The following is an 18,514-nucleotide window of genomic DNA, read 5'->3' as shown; positions in this document are numbered from 1 at the left end:
AATTGTGGCAGAGAAGACGTAGGTAAGACGTCTTTTTTGGACTATGATATTGGAGGACAATGTTTTGTCTACACCCCCAATCACCATAAGCATCTCCAAATTGACTGTGTCACATCATTATGGATGGAAAGACACAACGTCTCTGTGGCCGGTGTCCCCTCCCCCAAACCCACCATCTACTCCTGCTAATGAGGCCAAAGTCCTGGGAAAACAATGTGGGCCTTTAACAGCAAAAAATACATGGCAGCTCGGCAGCACAATTTCAAAGTGAATGAATTAGTGGAGCAGAAGTGGCATATTTAATCAATGCCTGCTGTTCAGGATGGAAATGAACAACAGTCTCTGTGGATCTTCTTTCCCTCTCCGCATAGAGTATGTAATGTGTAAAATTAAGCTCTAAGGCTCCATGATACATAACAAACTGTCACAGTGTTGGATTGACACGTGAATTCATCTGCTCATAGTGTTTACAGTGTTTCTAAAATAAGTCAATGATTAATAATTTACTTCTACAGCCACACACACACACATACTCTCTCTCTTTCACACACACACACATACACACACACACACACACACACACTCTCTCTCTCTCTCTCTTTCACACACACACACACACACACACACACACACACACACACACACACACTCTGTCTCTCTCTCTCTCACACACACACACACACACTCTCTCTCTCTCTTTCTCTCTCTCAAACACACACACACACTCACTCTCTCTCTCTCTCTCTCTCTCTCTCACACACACACACACACACACACTCTCTCTCTCTCTCTCTCTCTCTCTCTCTCTCTCTCTCTATATATATATATATGAATTAGTCTAATAGCAATATTGTAATAATACAATAATAAGTGGACAGAGTTTCTCAACTCATCTCTTTTATCATAGTTTAACCCCACTTGGCATGGCCTTATTTAAATATTTTTTTCTTCTGTGCTTAGTTGCCATCTCTACAAAAACTACTGTGACCTGAATTATATTTTTGTACTTACCAAGGTACAAAATAATGGGTAGGATTAAGCATACCAAACAATTACACCTTAACATGGTAACCACAGATTTTGCCAGCACGCCATTGTTAATACAGTTATTGTTACTATTGTATGAACATAATCTCCTTCCATTAGTATCTTACAGAAAGCCTGCTATGATGGCACTTTGGTACAGTGTTGGTGTCCCCTGGTGATGTCATGGTACTTTGATATATAGCATGGTGGGATACAGAATAATTATCATTCAGATATCATGGTAGATGATAATTACATGTTTATCCTTGGCACTTTATAGAATGTCCAAAAAAACATGGTATTATTGTTCCATGTCATAAAATAAGTGGTGTAAAAACAAATGTTGTTGAATATTTTTACCATGAATATTTTGTGCTGGTTAATACCAAGTTAGCATAGTTTTATTGTAATAACAATAATTTACAGTAGTAAATACCATGGCATTACCATCTTTCTACGTCATGGAAAACGTGGTTGTACTATGGCACTTTTTGGGCCTATTTTATCAAATATAATTTTGTTACATTTATTATGTTGATGTCAGCGGTGGATAATGCCAGTTTTGTGGCAAAATCTTACCATAGTAAATTCAAAAAAAATTTTTTTTACTTTTTCATAGTAAGAGGCACAGCAGGTTTGGTATTTTATATCTTTTTTAAATTGAAAAAATACAAATAAAGGTCTGTTGTCACATGTATGTGAACTGCACAGTAAGCTATTTACTGGGAAATGGATGAACGAGTAGGCCTATTCTTTGCGTTTATTATTTAAGGTTGTTAATTTAGCTCTAAAATGTCATTCAAACGTCATGGGGTTATAATGAAACTGTTGTGATCATCTCCAGCATATTTGTCCTTTAGAAGGACGCAGTCACACTGCAGCTGGACTTTGGTCTCAGTTCACAGTCACATCAATTGGACATGGTGAATATTGAATAAATTCGCGAAAGAGGAAGCTCTAGACTCTTCCTGGCATTAGAGATATGGAGAGCCAGGACTTCCAGGACTTGTGCACTTTTGAGAGTTATATGAGTTTCTGGCACTATTATGGTTACGGAGTTGATCAACAAGGGCTGATCGATCGAGAATTTAAAAGGATTAAAGGTACAGTGAACATTTAAATGTCATTAACTTTACCGTTCAGAAACATGCCAGAATCTTCCTACAAATCAACAAATTGACGAAAACGTACAAATTTCAATAAGATTATGTTGCAAATATCCGATTTTCGGACTGTACATTTATCAAATGAAGTGTCTTCGCACTTTTTGAGCGGTTGTGAATGTTTTGTTTCGTTTTTCGTACATTCGGTTTCGATGTTTTTGTGGTTAGAATGAAAGCGGCGCCCTCTGCTGATTTCAGTTGTGTATTGCATGTCGTCGAGAGGCGTGTGTGTTTTCAAACAGGTCCTCTCTCTTTGTCTTTGTAAGGGATTACATACCTTGATCATGCAGGGGCAACGTTATTTCCTGAATCTCAGATTAAGGGATTTTATGAGGATATAGCTAGAAATGTTTATGGTGAGTTCCCTTTTTCCTGATACACTCATCTGAGTTATTGAATGTCAATCAGATAAACTCAATAAAATTTTAAACAAAACAACCCATTTACAAACCATAAACTTATAAATATATTTTCTCACTCAGGCAATCCTCACAGTCATAATCCTAGCAGTAGACTAACCCACGACACTGTGGAAAGTGTCAGATACCGGTAAGCACTTCTGAATATGTATTATATTGTTTAAAATATTTCTAATAGATGTATTATATTATTAGTATAAATTTCGATTTTATTTTTTTTAAGCCTTTTACAAACCCAAGAACTCTTCACACATTTTTTCACAATATTATGTTTCTCAAAATGTTGGTATTGTTCATAATTTGTCCGTAAAGTGTGAGCAGAGGAGTATGAAAAGCATACTGTGGTGCTAGATCTGTATACAGCCTTCAAAAACTATAATAAGCCATTTCAATTGTGTGTAGTAATATATCTGTATACTATTTTAAAGAAAGATCTGAATAACATTGTTGTAAAGACGCATCACTGGTTCTTTGTAATGAATCTCTGCAGGATACTGGAACATTTTAACACATGTCCTGAAGAGTACTCAGTGATTTTCACATCAGGATGTACTGCAGCACTGAAATTAGTTGCCGACTCTTTCCCCTGGAAATCCTTGTTCACAGAGGAGCCTGGAAGTCAATTCTGCTACCTCACTGACAACCACACCTCAGTGGTGGGCATTCGTGGTGTGACTGCCCACCAGGGAGCTGGCACGGTTCCTGTTCAACCTCACGAAGTGGAAGCAAGAGCTAAAAACCCTCAAACATTGACAAATGGAGATCAGGACTGCTCTACACCTCATCTGTTCTGTTATCCTGCTCAGAGTAACTTCTCAGGCAGAAAGTATCCCCTGAGTTATGTGAAAGGAATTCAATCTCAGCAGCTCTATCCCGCATGTGAGCACCCAGGTCGATGGTTTGTGCTCCTCGATGCTGCCTGTTTTGTTAGCTGCTCACCCTTGGACCTAAAGAAGTATCCCGCAGATTTTGTGCCAATATCCTTCTACAAAATGTTTGGCTTCCCGACTGGACTCGGAGCCTTGCTGGTGAGGAATGAAGCAGCTGGGTTCTTGAGAAAGGGTTACTTTGGTGGAGGCACAGCAGCAGCCTATCTTGTGGAAGATAACTATTTTGTACCAAAGGCAAATGTAGTTAGCAGGTAATGTAAAAAAAGTGATGGAATAATTACCTATAATTGTTGACAAGCAACATTGTTGATGCTAGCTGTCATAATCCATTTCATGTGTCATAATTGTTTTCCTGACTTCATCAGGTTCGAGGATGGCACGATCTCCTTCCTTGACATTATTTCTCTCCATCATGGTTTTGAAACACTTAAAAAACTTACAGGTTCAGAAATGTACTATTTATCTATTTGACATAGTTATTTGACATTCTGATTAAAATGACAATAAATTACTTGTTTTGGTTTTCAGGGAGTGTTCACAACATTCAGCTTCACACATTTGGTTTAGCGAGATACACCTTCATTATACTTTCATGTCTGCGTCATAGCAATGGAAAGCCTGTTGCACAGATCCACTGTGATAATGAGTTTCAGAATATCGCTGAACAGGGTGCAATCCTCAACTTTAACCTACTGGACAGTCAGGGACGAACAGTTGGTTATTCTCAGGTAATTAAGGACTTGCTGGATTATGTTGTTACATCTTCCTTGATTTTTGTTGTGTGCTGGGTGCTCCCCAAATTAATTGTTGCAAGCTGTAAAGAGAAAGGATAGAGAGTAATGTGTTAACCTAAAAATGTGGTAGCATCTAAATTAACTTGTTTCAATCAAGTAAAAAATATAATTTAACATCACTGAATCAAACTTAATATGTTACTGTAGGTTACATCAACGAACCTAATTTTTAAGTTTAGATCAGGTAGAAAAAGCTCCTTAAAGGGATAGGTCACTCAAAAATGAAAATTCTCTCATCAGTTACTCTCCCTCATGTCATCCCAGATGTATATGGCTTTCTTTCTTCTGCAGAACACAAACAAATATTTTTAGAAGAATGTTTCAGCTATGTAGGTCCTCACAATGCAAGTGAATGGGTGCCAAAATTCTGAAGCTCCAAAAAAGACATAAAGGCATCATAAAAGTAACCCATACGACTCAAGTTGTTAAATGTATATAATCTGAAGTGATATGAAAGGTCTGGGTGAGAAAAAGATCAATATTTAAGTTAATTTTTACCATAAATTCTCCTACCTGCCCAGTAGGGGGTGATATGCAAGAAAAATGCAAATCACAAAAAAAAAAAAAATGAAGGACATAAATATTTAACTGTTTCTCACCCACACCTATCATATCTCTTCAAAAGGTATGGATTAAAACACTGGAATTTTTTGGATTACTTTTATGCTGTGTTTGTGTGCATTTTGGATTTTCAAAGATTTGTTCACTATTCACTTGCATTGTGAGGAACTATATTGCTGAAATATTCTTCTAAAAATATTTGATTGTGTTTAGCAGAAAAAAAGAAAGTCATACACATCTGGGATGGCATGAGGGTGAGTAAATGATGAGAGAGTTAACATTTTTGGATGAACTTTCCCTTTAAGGAAACAATAGCTACCACCTTTTAGTGTCCTATATTTTTATAAAGACATAATTTTCTTTTTATAACTGTTGTTATTCTTCTAACTTCTTTCCTTTTACTAAAGATCTAATCATTTCCAACAGTGATTTGGGCAGATACAGCATCTGATGCAGGCAAATGTCTTTTAAGATCATGAATAAGCTGTAATCCTTAAAACATATACAAGTTTGACTTGTTTTTGCTTATTTGGTATTCGCCAGGTGGACAAAATGGCCAGTCTCTTCAACATTCATATTCGCACAGGCTGTTTCTGTAACACAGGTGCTTGTCAACATTATCTGGGCATCAGCAACCAAAATGTGAAGAGCAACCTGCAGGTAAGTGAAAATAATGATTGTTTCATTTTATAATAATTCCTTTCAGATTCATAGTTATGAAGAGTGAAAGAGCCTTCTTGATGTATCCCAAAACAGGAAAAAATGTTTTGGGCCAAAAAAATCAATAGTAAATTGTAATTAGGTGAGTTGATTAAAAATGAATAAGCCAGAAAAAGGAATCAGCACACATTGTGAATTTGCAAATTTAAAGAAACATGAGACTTTCAGGCCTAAGCCCAGATACATTTTACTAAATTATATATATATATATATATATATATATATATATATATATATATATATATATATATATATATATAATCTTTAATATGATAAATTAAAAAGTGTACAAGGTGCACAAAAAGGTGAAAATGCTCAAAAAAGGGGGGCATGACTCTTTTCAGTGACAAGAGTAGGGGGCACTCTCAATCGTGGTAATTGCTTTATTTGGTTCTTTCCAAGGCTGGTCACGTCTGTGGAGACAACATTGATCTGGTTGAGGGACATCCCACAGGATCCATCCGTGTGTCTTTTGGGTACATGTCCAGATTTGAAGAATGCCAGAACTTTCTTCGGTTTATTGTGAACTGTTTTGTAGACAAACCACTTATACTGGATCAAGAGAGACTGGGGAGGCTAAAGTCAGCTTCACCAATGGAGTCATCAGCTTCTTATTACTCAACATCAATACCAAATAGCCATCTTGGTCATGAGAATGGGCAGGTTATCACCTCTTCTGCTGATAAAGTAACACTTTCGGAAGATGCTTTGTCAAAAGAAGGAAAGAACAATGACAATTACCATACACTAACTAATCTCTTTATCTATCCAGTCAAATCATGTGCTTCATTTGAGGTAAAGAAAGCTTCCACCTGTTTTTCAATGCTTCTTTGGTGCTTGAACTATTAAAATATAATAAAAAGAGGTTTAGTATAACGATATCAATTTACATAGCAAGTGCTCGGTTATTAACAGGTGACAGAGTGGCCACTGGGACCACAGGGTTTGTTGTATGACCGTTTGTGGATGGTTGTGAATGAGAACGGAGTGTGTCTGAATCAGAAAAGGGAGCCTAAGCTGTGTCTGATCCAACCTGTCATCTGTCTGGCCTCTAACACACTACGGCTGGAGGTCTCAGGTCAGACATGTTATCTAAGTCTTCAAGCAATGTGCAGTAGTGCAGTGCTTTTTAAATGAGATCTGATGAAATTTTGCATTTTATTCTGTATACTCTAACATATATTTCTGAAGAAATCCACCACTTAAAGTGTGCCCATACATAAAAAAAGATCTTGAACACTTAGTATACATATTTAGTTCTTCATCAAGTAGCACAACACAAACTTGTTGTATATTGAAAATTACTTAGGAGGTACCATGTACAGTGATGGTATCACATGGTCACTGAATGATTATCATATTCATTGAATTATCATTTAATTTACATGGTATTCCAAAGTATGGTATAACCATGGTGTATGTCCAAAAACAAGGGTGGTACTGGTACATGTCCAAAACACATGATATTATAATTGTTCCATGATCAAAACATTGTAATACTCTGGTACTTTTTGTATGTGCCAAAAAAAAGATTTTACCAACCTTCAGTAATGAACACAAAAAATTTACCATTTAGATTTGTAACTGTGGAAAACAACACAATATTAATTTTTTCTAAAATATACTGTTTTACTCTGTCGTAACTTGTGTCTATAAGTATTGATTACAAGGTCAAAGTTTAGATTATTAACAACATTTGCATTAAATACTGATGTATTTCCTCCTATCTCAGGGATGGAACCAGTCACTCTTCCCTTGGAGACCAGCCTAGAGAATTTAGATCTAAGAACAACCCAAAGCAAAGTCTGTGGTGACAGGTATGGAGATAAAATGCATCCTTGTTGAAAATGATTATTAAAAATTCTGATTATTCTACATCACTATTACATCATTCAGATAAATCATTTAAACGTGTTGAATTTAAAGAGGTCATGATCTTTTAACATAGTACTATAAAAACATACTGTAAGTTTCAGAACTCAAAACTTCCTCCTCACTGCAAAAGAGTATTTGTTGAAACTAAGCCGCCAAAACGACGCATTCTCTACTTCCTAGTTGTGATATCACCCAGTGGTAGACATTTGCATCTTACCGCCTCCACAACAACACATCAAGGATTACTTTACCTTATCACTTGCATAGCCCCACCCAGTAGTGGTGAGCAGTGAGATGGCAAAGATTGAGCAGGTCAGTCAAGAGCAGAGAACCAATCATAACAGTGAGCATTTACTGTCAAGTCTTAAAGGAGAACCAGCATCAAAACAGAGAGTTGCTTCAAGCAGCATCAAAACAGAGCGTTGCTTCAAGTTAACTTAATAGTATAAGTTAACTTGAAGCAACATTTAAAAATAAAAATGAATGGTTATAAACAGTATTGCATGTTTAAACATTTATATTTAGTAATAATATTATGTATGGTTTATTCTCTTTTGGTTGTAGGGTACAGACAGTGGATTGCGGGGAGGAAGTTTCCGCCTGGCTTTCCAAATTCCTTGAAAAACCTTGTCGTCTTATAAGGCAAAGACCTGATTTCCTGCGTGACATGAAATTTGGCCAAAAAGGTAACCAACATTTTTTTTTACCAAAAATGTCAAACAGTGCTGATGGGGCTTGGGTAGCTCAGCGAGTTAAGACACTGACTGCCACACCTGGAGTTGTGAGTTTGAATCCAGGGCATGCTGAGTTACTCCAGCCAGGTCTCCTAAGCAACCGAATTGGCCCGGTTGTTAGGGAAAGTAGAGTCACATGGGGTAACCTCCTCATGGCCACTTTATGTGGTTCTCGCTCTCAGTGGAGCGCTTGGTGAGTTGTGCGTGGATGATGCAGAGAATTGCGTGAAGCCTCCACAAGCGCTACATCTCCACGGTAACACGCTCAACAAGCCACGTGATAAGATGCGCGGATTAACGTTCTCAGACGCGGAGGCAACTGAGATTCGTCCTCCGCTACCTGGATTGAGGCGAGTCACTAGCAAATTGGGAATTCATATTGTGGGGGGAAACAATGCTGATTGTTGTGGCATGAATTGTTGCCAAGCATGAGCCATCTGTAGTGACAAATATAAGACTCACCAAGATGTCTAGTTCTTGAAGCGTTTGTTCCAGGTTTATTGTAATGTCATGTTATCCTCTTTAATATTGCAATTTAATCTAAATCTTGGAAAGAAACATTCCTAAAGGAATACTCACATATTCATTGTTTAGAAAGTTTAACTTTTTTTAAAAAGAAAATAGATTACATTTCAGGTCTATTACTGTGAAAAATCACAAATGAGATCTCAATATAGCAGTTAGATAAAAATTTTGTTCTGAGAAATTTCCCAAGATACCAAAGTCTGCAATTAAAAGTCCGAAATTTCAATATGAACGCAAACATTTCTCATCAAATACTTTTAAGACCATATTAACTATGCTATCCACAATATTGGACTATATAATACTCACTGTATTTCACCAATTGCCTCATTTATTTCTATAATTCCATTTTCACTCTGTAATGGGTCAAAAGTTTACCTGAGGGATGTTTCTCTCTGTCTCCAGCAGGGGACTGCTGCCCCACTGCTCTCTCACTGGTAAATGAGGCTCAGTTTCTGCTTATTAATAGAGCAAGTGTGTCTTTTCTGCAGGAACGCATTGACAACAGGTATAGAAAGAACCAATACACTTTAACAGCTACAATTTACCAATAAATTACCTTCTTTCACATGAATTGTTTTATTATTATTATCATTATTGACAGTATAAACTTTGAGGTTGCCAGAATGTGATTATCTATTAGATGGAGCAAAGTCTTTTTTTTTTATTCAGTTTTTTTACTTTCGTTTTGACAATGTTTTCATAATTTTTCTCTTTCGATATGCTCAAGGCAGGACAATGACAACGAATCAATTTGTAATGACATGGAGCAGCTCATTCAGCGTTTCCGTCCGAATCTTGTCATCTCAGGACAGGAGCCTTTTGCGGAGGAGGACTGGTCTCACTTGATAATAGGAGGCACACAGTTTCAGGCTAGTGAAAACAGCTGCTATTATAAACATTATTACAATCAACAAGAAAAAAACTCCCTAAAACATATTATATATATATATATATATATATATATTTTTTTTTTTTTTTTTAAATCAGGTAATGGGGAGATGTGGTCGCTGCCAGATGATTGGGGTTGACCAAAAATCTGCCGCTAGGACTCAGGAACCCCTCCGGTCACTTTCTGAATGCAGAAGTGGAAAGGTCTATAAAAACGACTTATTCCTGTTTTTTTCCTTATTTATTCTTGTTAATTCTATGTAACATACTTTTTATGGTCTCCTTTTCTCCTCTGCCTTTGTTCTTAGGTGACTTTTGGTGTTTACTTGGCTCAGAAATCAATGAGATACTCCACTGCTGTACCTGTCTTATCCTTAGGGGACCTTGTTATTCCGCAGTTATCAGAATCAGCTGATTAACTTAAGACATCTCAGTCTTTTTAGTTTAATTTTTAAACTTTGCTGACAGATATAATTAATGTATTATATGTGATATATTGTAATGATGTCATATGCTGTTAGAAAAGGCTTACCATATCCATTTTTATACTCAAAATAAAACTAAGTAAATTGTTTAACCTATTATTAGAAAAGGTTCTCAACTATTTGTAGGATTTTCTACTTCAAACTTTAGGTATTTTATCTATAGGCAAGAAGGAGAATGAATTAGAAAATCCTACAAATAGCGGAAAACCTTTTCTGATTATGGGTTAAACAGTTTCGGTCTAATTTAAAACACAATACAGAAGTAGAATGGGAGCCTAAAGTTTTGAGTTGTGCACACTCTGCCATCATAACTGATTTGGCAATGCTCTTTTAAAAGATTCTCTGTACATTAGACACCCTGAGTAACAAATGCAATCCCAAAGGCTGCTTAGCACAAAAGGACACGTATAACAGTAGCTAATGTCACACAATTATCTGGATCAGGAAGAGTGTAATTGCCAAATGTTTACACAAGGAATGGTGACAGAAGCTTCCAGTGCAAAGAGAATACAAAATGAAATTCATATAATACAGTAAATACAAACTATATACAGATATGGATAATAGGACAATAATAATAATAATAATAATACAGTATGTCCAAATATGCTATAGCCTATACAGATAAACAGTTATGTGCAAGGGAATGAATGTAATGTGCAGAAGAGGTATGATATGTTAAATAAATATAATTATGAATGAATTATGAATTGCATGCAATTATATATGAACTGTTCATGATGAGGGAAAAAACAAACTTTATATAAAAAAATAAAAAAATTATATAATTTTTTTTTTTAAATTAGGTACATTTCGAAGAAATTTGTGCATGGGGAACCATATCTGTTCAATAGTGAAAGTAAAGTGAAATAAACTACTTGAACTTCAATTTCCATGGATGAACTTTATATTTCTATGCAAATTACATGAACGCGTCTGTGAACGTCATTCTCACGCACGGGTGGGCGTGGTTGAGTTTAAGGGCGTGTACCTCTCAGTCAAACTTCCATATTTATATCTACTAAGTTTTGTGTGGCAGATTGTGTAACAAAACCTTCATAATAGTGATTATTCTTTACTAAACAAAAGCACGAGTCAAACGTCTCAAAGCTTTGAACATGCGCTTCTTAAATAAAGTAAAACTTTTACATTTCTAACCGCCTGCCTTCTTTAAACTGTATATTTCACAGTAAGTCCGAATACGTAAGACAGACCAGATGGAAGAAAGACTACAATTGTTATTTGGTGATTACAAAACAATGTGAGTCATCGTTGCCACATGTTTTGTATTTAGTTAAAGATTGTTTGAAATAATAAATAGAAGTCATGGAAAATGGAGTAAAGCGGAACGTATGAGTCCCACCCACCTTTTTTTTAAAATATTACACTGCGTGTCCCACGAACCCACGTAGAGGTTATCTGTACATAGGAAGTGACTGACGGCCAAGCAGCTGCTTATTCTGTAAGTAGCATAACCCCGTTTTACCATCTATGTGTTCTGTTTTACGTTTTTAACACTTAAACAAGACAGATATTTTCAGTGTGCTGTCGTGTATCCGCGCGTTTGTATTTTCTGTTTAAAGACTCTTTAAGTGTACGACTGCGTTATTTTAAGCATGTAGCGTCCAGCCAGTTAGCATATTTAATGTGTCCTGCATAGAACTATGCATGCAATTCACATTTTCACTCTTCTTTTATTCGGACTCAAGTGTTTGTGTAATCGCTTATTGTGCGCATTTGAGTATCTAGACAGAGACATAATTTGTTTCGGGGTAAACCAGTGTTTTTTTTTATTATTATAATTGTTGTTCTTATATACTGTTCAGTAAATAACCCCTCACGCAATAACTTTATTTTGGGATGAATGGAAATGGATGTATGGAAATGTGTTTGACCACATATTTATGTGTTGAGGGAAAGCTGGACGGTGTCTCGTCATTCAGGCCTCAATGGAAACCTGTCAAATGCTTTTTGATTAGGGAAAATAATATTCTTAAAATGTTTTCTCAGGTTTTTTTTTTTTGTTTTGGTTTTTTTTGTGATACTTGTATAAATGTTTTTGTGAGTTTAAGTTTCTATGTCGTTTCTAATATATTAAATACCTTTTCAAGCTTTATAAGCTACATTGTAAACAAGTCAAGTCAATTTTATTTGTATAGCGCCTTTCACAACACACATCGTTTCAAAGCAGCATTACAGAATATCAGCATTAACAGACGATAAAACTGTAATGTCTATAAAGTCGATTAATCATCATTGTGTAATTTAGATAAAATACGATTTTTAATAGTGTTTAAAAATAATTAAATGATAATTGTATTAATAACCCCAGTGAGCAAGCTGAAAGTGACTGTGGCAAGGAACACAAAACTCCATAAGATGTAGATTAATGGAGAAAAATAACCTTGGGAGAAACCAGACTCACTGTGGGGGCCAGTTCCCCTCTGGCTAACATTATGAATGTAATGTAAATATTAATTATGTATAGGTAAAATCATGGTTTAAAATTATTAAACTAAGTGTTAAGGTGTCAGTGATTAAACATCGATTGTGTTTGAACTGTAAGATTAATGACCAAAGTCTTTGAAGTCCATCTTGATTAATTGCAGAAGTTCACATAGATGCAATTGTCCTTGTTAATTGGCTGATGAAGGCTTTTGTTGGCAATTGTTAGTCTATGCATTTCATTTCAAGATCGTAGTCCATAAATAGACCGAGGTGATGCAGGTTGGAGTTGGCATCATTTCATCCTCTGAAGTCCGTCATAATAGATTGAAATGATGTTTGGCTGACACCGGCTGCATTTAGTCATCATCATTCTGCGACATGTAGCAGTGGAGTCCAACATGAAGCATGAATGGTGCTGGATCCAGCCGGTTCTGGTGACCTCAGGATAGGAGTCCCGAGGTTGAGACAGGGAAACAAATAAAAAGATGTAAGCGTAGATGCAATTGAATTTATTGCAGAGTTAGAGATCATGCTCAATATTTATGGTTTCTGGTTCCGGCAGACCCAACTAAAGCAGCCTAATTGTGGGTTGGAGGATAAATTAGGTGTATGCCTGGCTAAATAGATGAGTCTTTAGTCTAGACTTAAACTGAGAGAGTGTGTCTGCATCTCGAGACTATTCCATATTGTAGGAGCCAAATATGAAAAGGATCTTCCTCCTTTAGTGGATTTTGATATTCTAGGAACTATTAATAGGCCAGAATTTTGCGATCTTAATGAACGTGTTGGAATATAGCGTGGTAGAAGATCACTTAAGTACTGCAGAGCTAGACCATTCAAAGCTTTGTACGTAGTTAACAGAATTTTTAAATGAATACGGAATTTAACAGGTAGCCAATGTAACGATGATAAAATGGGGCTAATATGATCATATTTCATGGTTATAGTCAGCACTCTGGGTGCTGCATTTTGAACCAATTGAAGTGTATTTATTGATCTTGCTGGACATCCTCCCAGTAATGCATTACAATAATCTAGTCTTGAGGTCATGAACGCATTAATTAGTTTTTCGGCATCAGCAACCGAGAGCATATGCCTTAATTTAGCAATATTTCTTAGGTGGAAGAATGCTGTTCTACAAACTTGATTTTCAAAGGACAGATTGGTATCAAATATAACACCTAAGTTGTTACATGATGTAACAGTACATCCATCTAGAGTCAAATTATATTTTAGCTGCTTATTTTTAGAGTTTTTTGGTCCAATAATTAGAACCTCTGTTTTGTCAGAATTGAGTAGAAGGAAATTTCTGGCCATCCAATCTTTTATTTCATTGATACACTCTGCTAATTTTGAGAATTGTGAAATCTCATCTGGTTTTGAAGAAATATAAAGTTGTGTATCGTCAGCATAGCAGTGGAAACTTATTCCACGATTCCTGATAATATCTCCCAGGGGAAGCCTATACATGGAGAAAAGCAGAGGCCCTAAAACTGATCCCTGTGGCACTCCATATTTTACTATTGTTTGGTTTGACAATTCCTCATTTACATAGACAAAGTGGTAGCGGTCTGCTAAATATGACCTAAACCATGCTAATGCAACTCCACAAATGCCAACATAATTCTCTAGCCTATTCAAGAGAATGTTGTGATCTATCGTGTCGAATGCAGCACTAAGATCTAAAAGCACTAGAAGAGAAATGCAGCTGCGATCAGATGATAAGAGCAAGTCATTTGTAACTCTGATAAGTGCAGTCTCTGTACTGTGATGAGGCCTAAATCCTGATTGAAATTCTTCATATATACTATTTCTCTGTAGAAATGAACATATTTGGGAGGATACTACCTTTTCTAGTATTTTTGACATAAACAGGAGATTTGAAATCGGTCTATAATTAGCAAGTTCTCCACGATCAAGTTGTGGCTTCTTAATTAGCGGTTTGATAATTGCCATTTTAAAGTTTCTTGGGACATGTCCTAAGCATAGCGAGGAGTTAATGATATTAAGAAGAGGTTCTGATATTACAGGAGATACCTCTTTTAAGAGCTTAGTTGGTATAGGATCTAACAAACAAGTTGTGGCTTTTGATGTTTCGATAAGTTTTGTTAGCTCTTCATGACCTATGATAGCAAAGGATTGAAGTTGCACATGAGGAAAATTATTCGACACTGTTTTCTGAGGTGCTATGACAGATGATTGCATAATTCCAATTTTATTTCTGATTATTTCAATTTTATCTGTAAAGAAATTCATGAAGTCATTACTCTTGAGCTGTGACGTAATATCTGGTTCGGTTGAGGCTTTATTCCCAACCAATTTAGCCACAGTACTGAATAAACATCTAGGATTGTTGTGGTTATTTTCTATGAGTTTACTAAAATATGCTGACCTGGCAGCTTTGAGTGCGTGTTTGTAGCTACAGACACTATCCTTCCATGCACCCTGAAATACTTCTAATTTTGTATTTTTCCACATGCACTCCATTTTCCGAGCTGCTCTCTTGAGAGCATGAGTGTGATCATTGTACCATGGTGCAGGGCTTATTTCTTTAATTTTCTTTAATCGAAGTGGGGCGACAACATCAAGGGTGCTAGAGGATTATGATAATCAAGAAAGGCTCAAGAAACATTACGTCAGCTGTCTTCTGCTCAAGTCTAAATATTTTTTTTTACATTTCTAACTATTTAGTAATTTCTAGCTTTCCAACTAATGATCTGTTAAACATTAAAATATTTAGTTTTTATATTTTTTTTGTTTAATTATATTTTAATATTTAGGCTTCACATGGCTTATTGAGCATTACCACGTAGAACTAGCGCATGTGGAGGCTTCATGCTGTTCTCCATGGCATCCATGCACAACTCACCTCACACCCCACCGAGAGAGAGAACTACACATTATAGCGACCACGAGGAGGTTACCCCATGTGACTTTACCCTCCCTAGCAACCGGGCCAATTGGTTGCTTAGGAGACCTGGCTGGAGTCACTCAGCACGCCCTGGATTCAAACTCGTGGCTCCAGGGGTGGTAGTCAGAATTATAAAGTGTTATTGGGGTTCCTTGGTTGGCTGAAAGACTGTATGTGTGTACTGGGTCTGTAAATGTTGAAAACCTGCAAGTTTCATCATGATACGATCGGATCTTATGTCGATTCTCACCAGTGATACAATGTTTTCTGATACCTCAGATTCTGCCGTGATGTGAATTCAGGGGCCTGTTATCAATATTCCGATATGATGTGCCTATTTTACACCATATATTACATTTATTATCTCACAAATGCAACCAAAATTAATTTTTAATATTTTATTGAGCTGTCTGAAAAGCACAAATTTCAGTATCCTCATTGGGACATTCACATCAAAATGTAATACAGAAAAATAAATTATACAAAAAATAAAGTCACATATTTGTGATCATCAATCATTTGATAACAGCTTTTGATAAGTGTTTTCTCTTTATCTCGTCTGCGCTGTTCAGAATATCATGACTGTTTCACATGGAAGAATTGCTCAACAGTGCTTTAAAATAAAAAATTCTCATGTAGAATTTAAATGGTTGTATGTGCCACAATATCAAGGGAAGCCCGCAAATCCGCTTGTGAGCCACTCTGCTCTATTTTGTCACCGAAGCTCGAACGGAGCACAATTTCAGGCTTCAATCACTATGCACACATCTGTGTCTCACATGAGAATCATATTTAGTGTGGTTAGTTTACATTTTGAATTTTTTGACAGTTGAAATTTGAGTCAGTGAGCATTCCTTTGGCCCATTTAAACATTCCATCAATGTTAGTTTACCAATTTTTGCTGTGCAAAAAATGTAAGTCTGATTAGATAGAGAATATATCACCAATTCTCGACTTTATAGTATATAACAATCTGAAGGTCTGTGCCAAATTTGCTGGATGTGGCTTGAAAGATCTTGGAGGAGTTCATTTTAGAATTGTTGGCCTTTGTTTAGGGACTTTAAAAAAGCCCTAAACGAAGTTTGTAGAATAACAGTATGTTGCTGTTGACATAATTAAGAGACTCTAGTCCTTTCAGTCCTAAGGACACTTTAGAAAAAGTAAAACTCCTTTGTACAATCAAGAATAGTGGACGATTGGTATTTTCATGGTTTTAGGTGAAAAGGCAAGGACTAGTGGAGAGCTGTTTTTACATTGTAGTGTAGGACATTGGTATTCTAATAAATAAGGCTAAACAAAGTTGTTGTTTTTTTCTGCCCTGAGCCATGTATGATGGTGTAAGCCCTCTCGATGCCTGGCTGAAATCTATTAAATCAGTATGTGATTAGTGTGTTTGAAAGATTTGGCCATATACCATACATTGCATCACATGTGTGAAGTTTGGTGCTTTTTATCAGCAGAGTTCATCTCTAGATGTCAGTTTGTATTTTATGACAGGTAAGGTGCCATGACAACCACTCCCTCACTAAGTAAAGATGATGGCAACATATTTTACTTTCAAATACAATTAGATTATTTTCCATGGTCATAAAACCCAATGCAGTATGAGCACTTTCTAAATATTATATAGCTGTTTATACATAAGTTTAGACAACAATTGGACCGTTTTCTGAGGCAATGCATCAAGGGTCAATGAGCAATATTATAAATGCAAATTTTTCCATGTCTTATCTGTTCCTATTGCATCTAACATGTACCCCATGTACTGTCCCTCAGTAATCAGCTGTTTATCGAAGGCAAAAGAGCTGGCCTTTTCATTTAATTTTGTTTATGTAATGGGTTTCAATAGTTTCTACCGTATGGTAAATCTTCCGGGAGTTTTACTGACTTTGCTCTAATCGTTTGTTGAAAAAATGGGGGAGGGGGGGGGGGGTGATTTTGAGAACATAGCCACTGCTTTCTATTAAAGGTTTAATTTTGCATTTCAAAGGAAAGGAAAGGATAAGATGTCTGAGCAGTCATGTAAGAAAGAAACGTGGTAAATTAGGCTAGTTTTCAAATGGTCTGCAAATTTATAGCGCCTTTTTAACCTTAGCGGTATTCAAAGCGCTTTACACTGTGTCTCATTCTCACACACACACACACACACACACACACACACACACACACACACACACACACACACGTAGTGTTTCCATGTGTTATGGGGACTTTCCATAGACGTAATGGTTTTTATACTGTACAAACTTTATATTCTATCCCCTAAACCTAACCCTACCCCTAAACCTAACCCTCACAGAAAACTTTCTGCATTTTTACATTTTCAAAAAACATAATTTAGTATGATTTATAAGCTGTTTTCCTCATGGGGACCGACAAAATGTCCCCACAAGGTCAAAAATTTCGGGTTTTACTATCCTTATGGGGACATTTGGTCCCCACAAAGTGATAAATACACGCTCACACACACACACACACATTCACACACCAATGAAGGTACAGCTCTAATGAAAGGTGCTAGCCTGCCATTGGGAGCAACTTGGGGTTCAGTGTCTTGCCCAAGGACACTTCGGCATGTGTATTTGTGTGGGCCAGGAATTGAACAGAAAACCCTGCGGTTAGTGGACAACCCGCTCTACCACCTGAGCCACAGCCGCTCCCTATTTCATGTAATTCAGTTAAAATAAAAAGCAAAAATGACTTGTATAAATACAAAATACCCCGCCATACCTCTCTGAGCTTCTACACTCTTACACCGTGTCCTAACTACACACGACGCCGCGACACGCGATAAAAGGTATCTTTTCCATGTTAATCAGAGTTTTTGTCCTAACCAGACGCGACGGCGACACGTGAAGTTTCTAATTTAGAAACGGTTCCTATTTCTGCGACGTCGCGGCTGACAGATCCGCCCACACAGAGATCTCATTGGATGGAAGTTCTGCGTGTCATGAATATTTAATCATCAAACATGGACGACGAGGAACTGATTGTCGAAGTTCAAAGGCATTCAATTCTCTACGATAAATCCCACAAATTCCACAAAGACATCAGGAAAAAGGATTCCATCTG

The 18,514-nt window shown here is 36.6% G+C and overlaps 2 protein-coding genes across 4 annotated transcripts in view; both read left to right on the top strand.

Moving 5' to 3' along the window:
• The first annotated feature begins 1,917 nt into the window (after window positions 1-1,917).
• mocos (molybdenum cofactor sulfurase) lies at window positions 1,918-11,248 on the top strand. 2 transcript variants are annotated; one of them, XM_052089749.1, is made up of 15 exons: window positions 1,918-2,129; window positions 2,456-2,545; window positions 2,672-2,738; window positions 3,099-3,749; window positions 3,864-3,940; window positions 4,027-4,226; window positions 5,397-5,513; window positions 5,976-6,368; window positions 6,489-6,651; window positions 7,306-7,390; window positions 8,013-8,134; window positions 9,116-9,215; window positions 9,438-9,579; window positions 9,698-9,802; window positions 9,907-11,248. In XM_052089749.1, exons 1-15 carry the CDS (start codon window positions 2,009-2,011, stop codon window positions 10,015-10,017), a joined length of 2,544 nt encoding a protein of 847 aa, XP_051945709.1. In that variant the 5' UTR covers window positions 1,918-2,008; the 3' UTR covers window positions 10,018-11,248. The 2 variants fall into 2 exon arrangements, with proteins under 2 accessions (XP_051945709.1, XP_051945708.1); XM_052089748.1 differs by having other exon boundaries at window positions 1,919-2,129; window positions 9,113-9,215.
• A 158-nt stretch (window positions 11,249-11,406) lies between these two features.
• Window positions 11,407-18,514, top strand: part of anxa11a (annexin A11a) — a 40,854-nt gene continuing 33,746 nt past the window's right edge. For both annotated transcript variants that reach the window (XM_052089751.1, XM_052089750.1), the window contains exon 1: window positions 11,407-11,545. The gene's annotated coding sequence lies outside the window, so the exon portion shown is untranslated. The remainder of the gene's footprint in view (window positions 11,546-18,514) is intronic.

Source organism: Xyrauchen texanus, chromosome 24 (assembly GCF_025860055.1).
Source record: "Xyrauchen texanus isolate HMW12.3.18 chromosome 24, RBS_HiC_50CHRs, whole genome shotgun sequence".
NCBI lineage: Eukaryota > Metazoa > Chordata > Actinopteri > Cypriniformes > Catostomidae > Xyrauchen > Xyrauchen texanus.
The sequence above is the reverse complement of the archived record's forward strand: the minus strand, read 5'-3'. Positions and strand labels throughout refer to the sequence as shown.